Below are 12,586 nucleotides of genomic sequence, written 5' to 3'. Positions count from 1 at the left end.
CTGGTTTATGGCGGTTTCAGCACAAAAGACCAAAGAAGAATGCATTACGGAGACCAAACCTCTCTATCCTTAGAAGGAGCCTCATCAGAGCAGGGCTAAGCAGACCAGCAGGCCAATGAAGAGGGAAAAAGCTTATAATTCCTCTGCCCATGCTGCAGTGTTCTATGTACAGAGGACTTCGGTCTCAATTCCATACTTCTCATGAGAGAATAGAGATTCGCTAGAAATAAAAAATAACAGTAAAGAGTTGAAAACAAGCCAGTCCAATAAGAAACCCATTACAAAAACCACTCTCCTCCAACAACCAGGGCTTCACCATTGTTTTCTAAATCACACTAGCCTGATAACAAGTTAGTGCAAACTGAGCATCAATTATATTATATCCCTCTAAAAACAAGTGCTTTATTGACTTAGTTGCGTCACATTGACCTAATCTTTTTATATGAACAAGCTGTGCCTTCCCATTTAGTCTTTTTTAATCAGAAGTTTCTGCCACTAGTACATGATCTGTTTGCTCTCAGCTGTTGCCAGAATCACACAAACAGGAGGCTAATGAGCAGGTTTGTATAAGTAATAAATACTAATCTGTGCTTCTGTAACAGCAGCTTTCCTCTGAGGATCTTCTGATCTATGCTAGCATATGTAAGTGCAGAAGCAGGCCAGCAAGTATTTTGGCCATTTTCTGTCAGTGTTATTAAAAGCCTCCATCGGAGACACAAATCAGTATAATTTTATAGCTAGACTCCAGAGAACGGTAAAACCAGATTTGTCCCTTCCCACCAATTCCCCTGCAACATTGGCTGACATTTCTGTAGTGCATTTTATCCAATGATCCCAAAGCTCAATAAATTTTACCTGCTGATTACAAAACTATATGTATAGGAAAGAATCATTTCACTCATCCAATTGAAATGCAGTCATTTTGGGGGTGAAAGAAAGTAGACTTTAAAAAAAGAGCAACTACAAAAGAGTTCAGGGCAATGTTACAAAGCACTGAGATCTGCCAAGTGGGTCAGCAGTCTGATCACTGAAGCCTCAATTAGTTGCCCCAATAACAGCTGACTCAATAATGAGCTAATCAGAAGGAGATGCTGGGGAGGTAAGGAATGAATTAGCCCCCAAGCTGACCAACAGGATAAAAGGTGGGAGGTGGTACTGAGGAGAAGGTTAGCTGCGCCTGAACTGAAGGAGCTCCCTAGAGAGAGGGAGACTCCCTTTCCTCCTAGGACCCTAGCCAAGAAATGTTGGAAGAAGTAGAGGTTAAAACCGTGATGTTGCACTATATGGGTGTTGGTGAATGGGTTTAGAATAAAATATAATCTCCACCCAAGAAGAAAGTGGGTCTGAACAGTTTCTAGGGCATCACAGGATGGGGACAGAGCATGGCCCTCTCACAGGCAGAAAGTGAAGAATACCATATCATACTGAAACTACAATGTGAATTTTTGGTTTGGAGAATGTAATTTCCCAGCTGGAATGTGGCCATGACATGGGACTAAAGTCCTGAAGAATGGAGCCATGGCACCTTTAATGACCACAAGTATTCAGGACCCTGGTTGTACATTACATCCAAAAGTTGTCATGAGCAAACACTGGCTAGACAGGTATTTGTAGAGAAGCCTATAAAGGTAGGAACCCTGTCCCTGGCAGGTGTCAGGCGATGCCAGTTTCATCCAGGGATAAGACCAAGCTGGCCGAGTTTCAGTCATATAAGATGGGAAGAATGATGATACATTGGGGAAGCAGTAGGAGGATCTGGTGACGATTACATCAACCTGGCTGACGGAAGGTATTTATTCAAACACTTGTGACTCGGGGGCTTGCCAGTTAGGTGCATTGCTAGATCCCCAGCTGTTACATGACCAAATAACTCAGCAGCAGTGCCCAGAAAGGCTTTTATTCGTCCACATCTGCACAGGAAGTTGTGACCTTTTCTTTCGGATGGCCACCATGATCCATGCCTCTGTCTCCTCCGGATTAGACAACTGCAATGTGCCACTCCTTATGGTGCTATACTGTAAATTCATTGAGAAACAGAAGCCAGTGCATAATGCATCACCCTGTGTATTAGGTAGAGTACCCCACCAGCACTTTGGAAGCTTCATCCACTTCCTTCAGGTTTCTGGGTGGAGTTAAAGGTGTTGTTTTGACTGCAAGCTCGAACGGGCTTGGAGCCGTCCACCTGAGAAACCGACCCTCTTCCTGTGAGACATTGCCACAGTTACAATCAACTGACGGATTAGAGCAGGAACTTTCTTGCTTAACAAGAAAGGGAGCAGTTGGCAGGGTGGTCCGCCATGACAGCCCCTCAACTTTCATATTCATTCCCATCCTTTCTTCCAAAACAGCTAAGATTTGTTGACCTCAAGGCACCTACTGTTGTATACTTTGATGACTTTTTTGTTAATTGTTAGGGTGGCTGAAGATTGGGAAAGATCAATATTCTACATAAAAAATGAAATAAAAATAAGACCTCAAGGCCCAGTTCTGCATGGTGAAGAATATGTCATAAATTGGACCCTACGATTGGGACAAACATTACTAGTGGAGAGAAGAGGGAAAATTGACTCTAAAATCTAAAAAGCAGCAACCAAACGATCTTCAGGTAATCTGAAGAAAGAAGCCACATAAATATTTTAATGACACTAGATCTGCCTTTCTGACATGTTCTTCTACCAGGAACAGAGCTTTTACCACTACACAGAAGCACCCAGACACCTTCCCAAGGTATTTATTTTTAAACTGCTAGGAAAGACCTGTCCGTTATAGCTCTGTCTCAGCTGCTGCGATAGATATCGTCCCATATGGTGCATCTAGTTCTGCTCTCAGTTACATCTGGTGCAAATGAGATGAAGGTGAATGGAGATAAACTGATTTTAGATGCCAAATGTGGCTAAATTAGCTATTTCAGTGGAATTGCAATAGTGTAACCCAGAACAGAATATGTCCCACACCATAAGTGATAAATCCACAAAATCTAAACCAAAGAATTATTGGGACAACAGGTAAGAATTTTGAAAAATAAATACTTTTACAGGCTGTGAAAACCCATTTCGAATCTCAGCATGCTAAAAAGCAACAATGAGGAACTGTTGCGCCCGCCCCCCCCCCCCAAGAAAAGGTCACGTAGTATTACACATTGCACTCCACAACTAGTGTCATTCCCTGAAGAGATGGAGTGTGTCTGTAATGAAGATCATTTGCAATGAAATTCAGCTTTCCCTGTTGCTCCACTACACTCTTGGGGATTATAACTCTGTGGTGCCTGTGCCGATAAGGGCTAAAGGGGTGGGGGCCTCCCTTTAACAATGCACGAAGATGAAAGATCAGTTTGAAAATGGTTTTGCAATTAAATACATTCATATTCAAGGTATGAGAACATAAAGTCAGTTCATGAAATGAATTCAACAGGGCCCTATGAAAACAGAATGGAAACGATATGCAATGAACGAGAATAAAAATGGATCGATAGACAAATATATAGGCTCCTTCACAATAGGGGTCTCAGTGTCATTTTTGAAGCATTTTACTATCCCCCTTCACAAAAATGGCTCTTTCCTCTTTTAAACACAAAGTAAACATACCCACATGGGCACAGGGACATTTTGCACATGATTTCAGTGAAAATACTGCTGCTCTTCTTAACATTTTGTGACATCCTCCCATGCAACAAAAACACAACACTACAGCACTGTGAATAAGGCAGATATCATCCCAAACCACTAGAAAGCTCACTGACTTCAGAGTTTGCCAAAACCACATTTTACACAGTATCACCAACAATGCAACCTACAAAGCCCAGTACCTTTGGTATCAAGGAGTGGGGTCAGTGCCCAAATAGGGTAGGTACATCACACCCACTGAAATGAATCCTTGACACATACCAAGCATAACAGTACTTTCCTTTGGTGGCTCCTGCTGTGACAGGCAGGGTGGACAGGGTGAGAAGAGCAGGAAAGAGATGCACAACACATTTATTTTATATGGAGGCGGGGCCCGAGGCTGGCTGAAGCAATAAATGGAGAAAGGGCAGCTGCTGCAACCTGGTGGCCCAGCTGCTTTTCTGTATGTCTCAGGCCCATCCCAGCTCTCTGAGCAAATGCAAAAAGACTTATAAGGCAGCCATTTTGTTTTCTTTTAACTCTTTCACACCAGTGACTAGAGTCCAGAATGTCTCCAACCCAACAAATCACTGATATTACAGGGTACTTGTAAATAGAAGCAGTTTAGGATGAAAGAAAGTGACATAGCAAAGAGCCAAAACAAGAACTGGCCCTATATACAACTGTGTTCACTGTATACATCAGCAGCTTGAAGTAAGGAAGGAGCAGTGACAAAATCTGCTGATGGCACAACACTAAGCAAAGCAACCTGCGGCAGCAGCGGTGGGAGTTGGCAATAAAATACAAAAGGACTTGGGAAGCAAAGAACTCAGGCAGATGCAAGTTAAAAGTATAAAAATTGTGGGAATAAAGAGAGGCCCAAAAAATTTAAAAAGTGATCATATGCCCTCATTGCTTATAACCAGGGTTGTGTGTATAATGCAATTTTGCAACTGTCAGCATGGCTACAGTGTGTGTGTGTGTGTGTGTGTGTGTGTGTGTGTGTGTGTGTGTGTGTGTGTGTGTGTGTGTGTGTGTGTGTGTGTGTGTGTATTTTGGCTGCTGAATAAATGTATTTCAGAAGCAAAGCACTCCTTTAAAAAAAAGTAACTCTCTAGTCTTCAAGGTCACAAAGAAAACCTTTCAAATGTCCACTGAGATCTTGTCTACTCTGGGAATTGGCCCCAAATCCAACAATCAATTAATGGCCAGTCACTGTACCACTATAAACTCCGAATACAGGCAAGGAAAAAACAGATTTACACTGATCCTCTTTACACAAGGGGACATTCAATAAGCTTAAAAAGTGCAAAATTCAAACTGAGAAAAGGAAATTAATTACATATTGTGTGAAAAGATACTATGGCAATGAATTCACAGTTAAGGTGTTTAAGGCCAAGATCTCAACAAAGGGATTGGACATTTATAGGGGTATCAAGAATATCCAGACTTACCATAATTAAGTCTAACAATTTTTTGTAGAAGGAATATTAAACCCCATGCTTCAGGGCTTAACCCAATTTCAATCTATTATTTGAGACCAGGATGAAACCTATTATGAGTGGCAAGTTACCTTACATCTCCCTACTGCGGAGTTTCTTAATTTCCTCTGAAGCCACTGGTGCTAGCCACTGTCAGAGACCAGACACTGGAGTAGATGGACCTTGGGTCTGATCCAGTATGACAAGTCTTACCTTCCTATGAGTTTACCCTAGTTTCAAACAGGGTTGAGCTCCACTGAAGCTGTGGCTTTCCTTGTCTACACTTGGGTTTACACTGGGACGGCTATATCAATGGCACTTGGTGAATTTGGGCTTGGATCCTAAAACCTGGCCTTATCGAAGGGCTTGTCTACGCCGGGACTTTACAGCGCTGCAACTTTCTTGCTCAAGAGTGTGAAAAAACACCCTCCTGAGCGCAGCAAGTTTCAGTGCGGTAAAGCGCCAGTGTAAAAACAGTGCCCCAGCGCTGGGAGCTTCGCCTCTCGTTGAGGTGTTTTTTTTTAAAGCGTTGGGAGAGCTTTCTCCCAGTGCTGCGCCCATGGCCAGTGTAGACTAGCCCTAAGTTACTGAGTAAGGACTATTCACATAGGACGATAGAAAATTAAAATTAATTAAAGGTTTCTCCATTGCTTGTGTGATTATCACTGAAAGGGCTGATGGAAGAAGTGTGCCTCAGGAAAGGATATGTATGTGGATGGAGATCATTAAAGGAGGAAGCAGCATGGAAGGAGGCATAAAGTGGAAAAAGGAGAAAAAACAGTTGTCAGATGGAAGGCAACAAAGGAACTGAGGCAGTGGAAAGAAATGAGTAGAGATAAAGAAAGATGTTCAGAAATGTGAAAGTGAGGGCAAGGAGCATGAACTGGGAAAAGGGAAACAGAATGAACAGTTCCTTGTTCGGGTTTTATAATCTGACATGCTAATGACACAGACCAGAGGAGATTGCTTTCAACTATGACGTACAGTCTGATAACTTTTTTTTTCCAGTATGTTCCTTGTAAGAAACTACACCAGAACCTGTACTCATTGATAAGAACAACTGTGAGAACCGGGTTGCATGTTACAGAACATACTGTTTGGTAAACAAGAGTAAACATTTCATTCACCATAGGCTTGTCTATATGGTGCTTTAGTCCACACCAGAGGGATGTAAATTTTAGTCCGTACTAGCTTGTTGTGCACGGCCTAGCTTGTGTAGACCCTGCTGACATGCACAGAAAGTTCTCTACTGGCTTTAATGTAGTCCTGCTTCAAATAGTATTATATTAACCAGCACTAGGGAACTTTTAGCGAACGCCAGCAGGGTCAACATGGATAAGATAGTTCAACTAGCTTGTCATGCACTAAAATTCCCACCCTCTTGGTGTGGACTAAAGCACCATATAGACAACCCCAAGATGTTGCTGATATGGAAGCTGCAGAAAGTACTATAACCACTGATCAATACCATGCCATTTACCTGTCTCGGGGTGGAGATGGGGGGAAGAAATGGAAATCTTTCCTTCTTCCAACACCAGCAACTTACTGTGTATGTCCTAAAAGGTTATTTTATTTTTCCCACCTCCTCCAATCCAAAGGAATATTATTTATCTGTCTAGCGCTCAAAGTGTAGTGGCAGTTCTAATGGAAGATGAAGGATGCAAAGAAAAAAACAAAAACAAAGCAAAAATCTGTAAAAGTATTCAACTTACCTTGCTTGTAGGGAAGCAAGGGCCTCAGGAAACTTGTTGCTTAGAAATAAATCCACAGCAGTCATACATTCATCCAGGGCTAGATGCAGATCTGATGCAGATCTGTCAAAAAAATAATTAAAGAATGACAAAACCTACTATTTCCAATCCTCTTTTATTGAGCTTCTCATTTCTTGTAATGATAGCATTTATGATAAATCCACTAATACACCACATAACTAATTCCCCAGCTTTGTAGTAAATGTGCTGTCAGGAAATAAGAAAGTCTGTGTCACTTTAGATATTCCTTTATCTGTCCCTCATTCCCTCACTCTCTCTCACACAGCCTCCACCCATCACCTTCTGTCAGTTTCTACTGTAAGATGTTAAATCCCTTTGCATTAGGTTTTTAAGACAGAGAGTGCCCTCTTGTCTTGGTGCCATATCATCATATACAGACACAATGTCACCACCTAAAGATGCACCATCCTCAGATTATGACATTTTCAGATTCAAATTAAATCCAAGGCTCAGTAAACTGCCCTGCAGATTCTAGGCTCACTGATCAGAATTGAGATCAGCCCATAAATCTTAGGACTGGTGGTAACCCTTCATTCAGTGCCATTCCTGAACTAGTTAGAAAAAGCTACAAAGACGAAGTGGTCCCTGCCCCAGAGGCGGAGAATAAGCAGTGCTCTTTGCCCCCTTTCACCCTGGAACAAAGGACTAAATGGACTTGAGATAGGATCCAAGCTGCACAGTTCAGGTGGTGGTCAAATGTGGGGTTTTGGTTTGGTCCATTATAGAAATAAGGACCAGCTGCGAAGTCTGGATCCTGACCTAAACTCTTCCAAAGTTTGGTGATGGTTGTGTAACCTGCACACCTCCTGGGAGTGGTGTTCTGTCCTATCTAGTGGCACTGAGACCACGAGAGAGAGCGAGATTAAGGAGTCTGCTCTACAGCCTTAGGTAAGATCCATATGTCTTTCAGCTCATACAGTAGAGTCTCATGCACTAAGCTCCAGAGGCCCCAGGTTCGATCCCACCCACCAACGACCTGGGTCTGTCATACTTACAAGTTGGGGTGCTCGTCCAGGATTTCAAGTGGGAAGTCTCTAAAGCATGGGATACGCTTCCTCAGCTAGGGGAAGTACGTAACCCACACACCCCCTGGGTGTGGTGTTCTGTCCCATCTAGTGGCACGGAGACCACTTAGAGTTAGAGAAAGAGATTAATGAGTCTGTTCTACAGCCTTCACTAAGAGCCATATGGCTTTTAGCTCATGCACTAAGCTCCAGAGGCCCCAGGTTCAATGCCACCCGACAACGACCAGGGTCTGTCGGTGTTACAGTTGCATCCAGGGTTTTGGTTCAGGTCCATCTCTAAGATAGCCAAAATTAATAAGGGCAGATCAAAAAACTGATCAGACCCGTCCTTTCCCCTACCTACCCTGTAATATGAGAACAAGGGCTCTCAATGAAATTAAGGAAAATATTTCTTCATACAGCTTGCTCTCAGTCTACAGAATTCATTATTGCAGTGGGATCAGAGTGTCAAAAACTGTGCCTGGATTATTTTATAATAAAAACGTTAGTAATTAAGCATGCTAAAATATGGGAAATAAATCTCATGCTTCCTGGTATAAGCTGATCATTATAGTGGTCAGAAAGGAATCATCCCTTCAACATGCAGCATAATTGGCTAGTTGCATCAGGGTCCTCCCCCTCATCTTCTGAAGTCACTACTTGAGACAAAATACTGGATTTGAGGGAATAATGGTCTCCTACAACGTGGAAATGCCTCCATACATTGTTGCTGGAATGGCCTCCTGGCAGTACTGTTTAACCCACATTGTGTTCAACCATTGACCACACAGTATGAGAAAGAAATAAGTTACTACAGCTATGTGCATTCAAATCAATTAAAACGTCAGCCCCAAAGGGCTAGTTTGAGCAAAAAGCAGCTGCAAAATGCAGGTGAAAAACCAAATGCAGCATACCGTAATCAGAGGATTACTTCAGTGCCTTACCCTGACTGCATCTGTTTTCTTTAGGAGACTTGGATATTATGGCCTGATGCGTCAGGCCAATCTTTGATGAGTGCTTCTTAGATGGTCTCAGGATGACTGGTAATGGGATAATAGACCAGCTGAAAAGTTCTGGCCAAAGTTCAGCACAAGATATAAAATTGTTGTACATGAAATGGCAGAAAGAAGAATAGACTTTGCACTGGCAAGGTTAATGTACCCTGGGAAATGTCAAAACAGTTGAAATATGGGTATTTTGCATCTTTTAAAGAAAGACTAAATTTCACTAGTACATGGAGCACAAGCTAGTTTGGGTAATTTTTACAAAGTCACAAGGACTCATTTTCTCCTCCATCTCTCCCTAACTTTGGCTGCTCTAACTAACAAACTATCTTGTGACTTGGAATCTGTTGCTTTCTTTTAAAAAAAAGTTGCAAACATATAACTAACTATCAAACTGAAAAAGAAATAGACCTTGAATACAGGAAGTGTGCTAACAATATCACCCTAATGAGAAAAAGATCAGAGCTCAAAATAAGGCAATCGGAGGTTAGTAATTACACTGAGGACTTTGCAAAACATTTTCTTTAAAAAGCCGAACACTTTATTGAAGAAAAACAGCAAGATTTTTTCCATGCTCAAGAACCAGGTGTAGAAATTTGAGAGAAACACATTTTGTGACAGTGTCTCATAGTGCCTGTATCATCACACTTTTCAGTTGTGCTACCTATTGCTCTGCTCCTGGAAGGATCTCAGACACTGACTAGCCCCAAGCCCCAGCATCCCTGTGAGCCATTATGTGTCTAAGACAATATCATGTATGAATAAACTATACAACTTAGACCCCCACTCTGAGCCTGCTATATTTACTATTTTAAAACTGTCATCTGTAGGCTGAGTGTATTACAGTTATTTACCCTTTGTTAACCTAGGCCCTTCAGTCTAACAGCATATTTAACATTGATCTGAAACATGCTCTCATCTAATTAAAAGTCTTTAGATGCTGTTACTAATATTTTAATTTTTTTAAATTTTCTTTACCTCTGTGCAGAAAGTTGATTTTTGTTTTATTTTTTAAGTACAAGTACACTTCCTTGTGAGATTCCTTTTTACAAGAGAAAACTGCTGGAAGTTTAACACTGTAGAAGTTCAAAGTATGCATAAAATATCTGAACCCCTTGGAATCCTTTCTAAAAGGAGAATGCTTAACACAATCCCACTCTCCTCCCAGCAGCCACAGTAATGCAAGTTACACACCTACCTTCCCAGTGTTCTAATGAAACTAGGGCATTTGATGCACTCAGTGAGTAAAGAAAGCAGAATGCAAGAAAGTCAGGTGAATGCCATATAATCATAAATGACACAGATCCTACTCTGTTAATATAGTAGTTCAAAGAAGAAATACTTTAGAGAATGTTAAACATTTTTGCAAACTGATTAGTCATGCTTCAGTGGATTGCACTGTTTTTCTACTGCCTTGTCTCAGGTATAAAATCAGCACTGCTTCAAACCCAAATGTAAGTAACTGTATATCTGTACTTACCCTTCTAATAAATCTCCGTTGTCTTGCGACATGGTCATTTGCACTGTATAGTGAGTGTGGAAATCAGCAGCGTGAATTACCAAAAGACATCTAGCAGCAGCAGGCACTCAACACCACTTAACCAGCTCAGAATGACAGTCACACTAAGCGCAAGGCAGGGCATAGTCTGCCTGCCTGCAGAGCATGACATATTCACTGATTGGCCATTATGATACAATAAAGGGAGTTTCTGTAGTTCAGTTGCAATATCCTATGCATGAGTGACTTGGGAATCACGCCCTCTGCAGGGCTAGGCATTGCTCAGAGACTCCAGCCAGTAGGGGCAGAAGCAACTAAACAGGGATTTCTGCATTTGGGGGGGGGGGGTGCTAATATGGGGCCACACACCTAGGGCCATCCGTCCCCGCCCCAGCACCCCTGCTGGACCCATAATGGTACAGTGGGTGTAGACACCCGCCCCCTCACCGCATGGACTTGGGAGAAAACTGCAGAGCCAGCCAAGTAGGGGCGCTGGAACAATGTTTATACTGGGCGTGCTCCGAGCCATTGAACCAAACTGTAAATCCTGGATAGAATGGAAACCACTTCAAGCCAGGGGCTGCGGCAGCGCCCCCAGCACCCCTAAGTCCAGCACCTACACTGCCAAGAAACTCCAGGCAGTAGGAGCAGAAGCAGCCAAAGGCGGGAGATCTGTTCCTTCAGCCATTGGGAGAACTTTCTAGTTTTGACTGGACTTTCTCTTCCCTGTGCTGATTGGCTGTTTGCGCCAACCCTCCCAGTCTCTTCACCTCAGCTTACAGGGGTGGCAGAAGCCTCCTAACAGCAGGGTGGGGGGGGGCAGCACCGGTGCCCGAACCATGGCCCCACCCCCCCATCCTGCCTCTTCCCCCCAAGACTCCTCCTCCCTGTCGCTCACCCTTACGGCCGGTAAAAAGAGGGAGGGCTAAAAGTGAGGGGGCCATGGCCCCCGGTCCCCCCTGTTCCAGTGCCCCTGCCCTCTTATCCCATTCTCTCCTGCCGTGCCCCCCTCACTTCTCCCCCCCCCTTCCCATTTAGCTTCATGGACCTAACCTGGCGTTTGCTGCCCTCCTACTGGTCACACTGCTTGTGTGTCCTACCCCCTTCCCGCACCGCGCGTCCGTCTGCTCTATTCACATCACTGCTCTTCAGGGTAGGGACTGTGCTGTTCTGTGCCTGGGCAGTGCCGAGCACAATGGGGCCCTCTCCCTGGTCAGCCCTGAGGCCCTACTGTAACAAACATTAAACAACAACAAGCTGTGAAGCTGATGTACCCTTCGACACTAGTAATGGTGGCTAGAGGGGCAGCTTAATGTTTTGATTGTATGTTTTAGCCCTCTCCCCCAGCCTTTGCCTGGAGTTTGATAAGTAAGGCTATGATTTTGTCATGGACATTTTTAGTAAAGGTCAGGGACAGGTCACGGCTTCCGTGATTTTTTGTTTGTTTGTTTATTGCCTGTGACCTGTCCCTGACTTTTACTAAAATCATCCCTGACAAAAGGGGAGGGAGGAGGGTCCAGTACCCTGCCCCCTCCCCCTGCCTGCAGCATATGGGAACTGCAGGGTCCCCATTGCCCTGAAGGGCTGGAGCTGAAGAGAGTCCCCTCGCCACCTCTGCTGGCTGTTGGGAAGCTGTGGGGGGCCCTTCCAGCAGCTCCAGGATCCTTCTGCTGCCGTTGGAGGCAGCTGGGAGCTGCTGGGGATAGGGGTGCCGGCTGCTCGCAGAGGCTGAGCAGCTGCAGTGGGGGGGACCTACCAGTGGTGGGGGCTGGAGAGCTCAGGGGTCTCCACCTGTGCCGGCAGCCAGTCAGTTGTGGGGGGTCCCGTTGCCCGCAGCTGCTGGCTTCAGCAGATGTTACTGAGCATGCTCAGTACACTCTAAGTAGCAAATTCAGTCAGATAGCCGTTTATCACGCTACAGCGTGGCTGGTCAGATGTAGGGGTCCTAGATGTCATGGAAGTTGCTGGAAGTCACAGATTCCGTGATTTCCCCGATGTCCGTGACATAATCGTAGCCTTAATTATAGGCTCTCCAGGACAAGAATTGGGCCTTCCTGTGTACATTTGGACAACATCTAGCACACTATAGACCAGTGGTTCCCAAACTGGGGTTCGTGAACCCCTGGGGGTTCACAAAATGTTACAGGAGATTCTCGGGGAAAAAATTCCCTAATGGTGGACAGAGCTGTCCATAGGGATCCCGGCCAGCATGGGGCCAGCAGCCC

At 44.0% G+C, this 12,586-nt stretch overlaps 1 protein-coding gene across 5 annotated transcripts in view; it reads right to left on the bottom strand.

The window, feature by feature from the left end:
• TTC39A (tetratricopeptide repeat domain 39A) overlaps positions 1–12,215 on the bottom strand; it is a 64,061-nt gene extending 51,846 nt beyond the window's left edge. Inside the window, exons 1-3 of one of the 5 annotated variants that reach the window (XM_084635957.1) lie at positions 12,118–12,148; positions 10,344–10,386; positions 6,796–6,897 (exon numbers count right to left, since the gene is read on the bottom strand). In XM_084635957.1, coding sequence (XP_084492083.1) covers positions 6,796–6,897; positions 10,344–10,381 — 140 coding nt within the window. In that variant the 5' untranslated portion in view covers positions 10,382–10,386; positions 12,118–12,148. Of the gene's footprint in view, positions 1–6,795; positions 6,898–8,803; positions 8,850–10,061; positions 10,109–10,343; positions 10,387–11,414; positions 11,463–12,117 lie in introns of those variants that run through there. The other 4 variants (XM_084635956.1, XM_084635959.1, XM_084635960.1 and 1 more) reach the window with 4 other exon arrangements.
• Between the last annotated feature and the right edge of the window lie 371 nt (positions 12,216–12,586).

Source organism: Lepidochelys olivacea (assembly GCF_965140295.1).
Source record: "Lepidochelys olivacea isolate rLepOli2 genome assembly, chromosome: 8".
Classification (NCBI taxonomy): domain Eukaryota; kingdom Metazoa; phylum Chordata; order Testudines; family Cheloniidae; genus Lepidochelys; species Lepidochelys olivacea.
The sequence above is the reverse complement of the archived record's forward strand: the minus strand, read 5'-3'. Positions and strand labels throughout refer to the sequence as shown.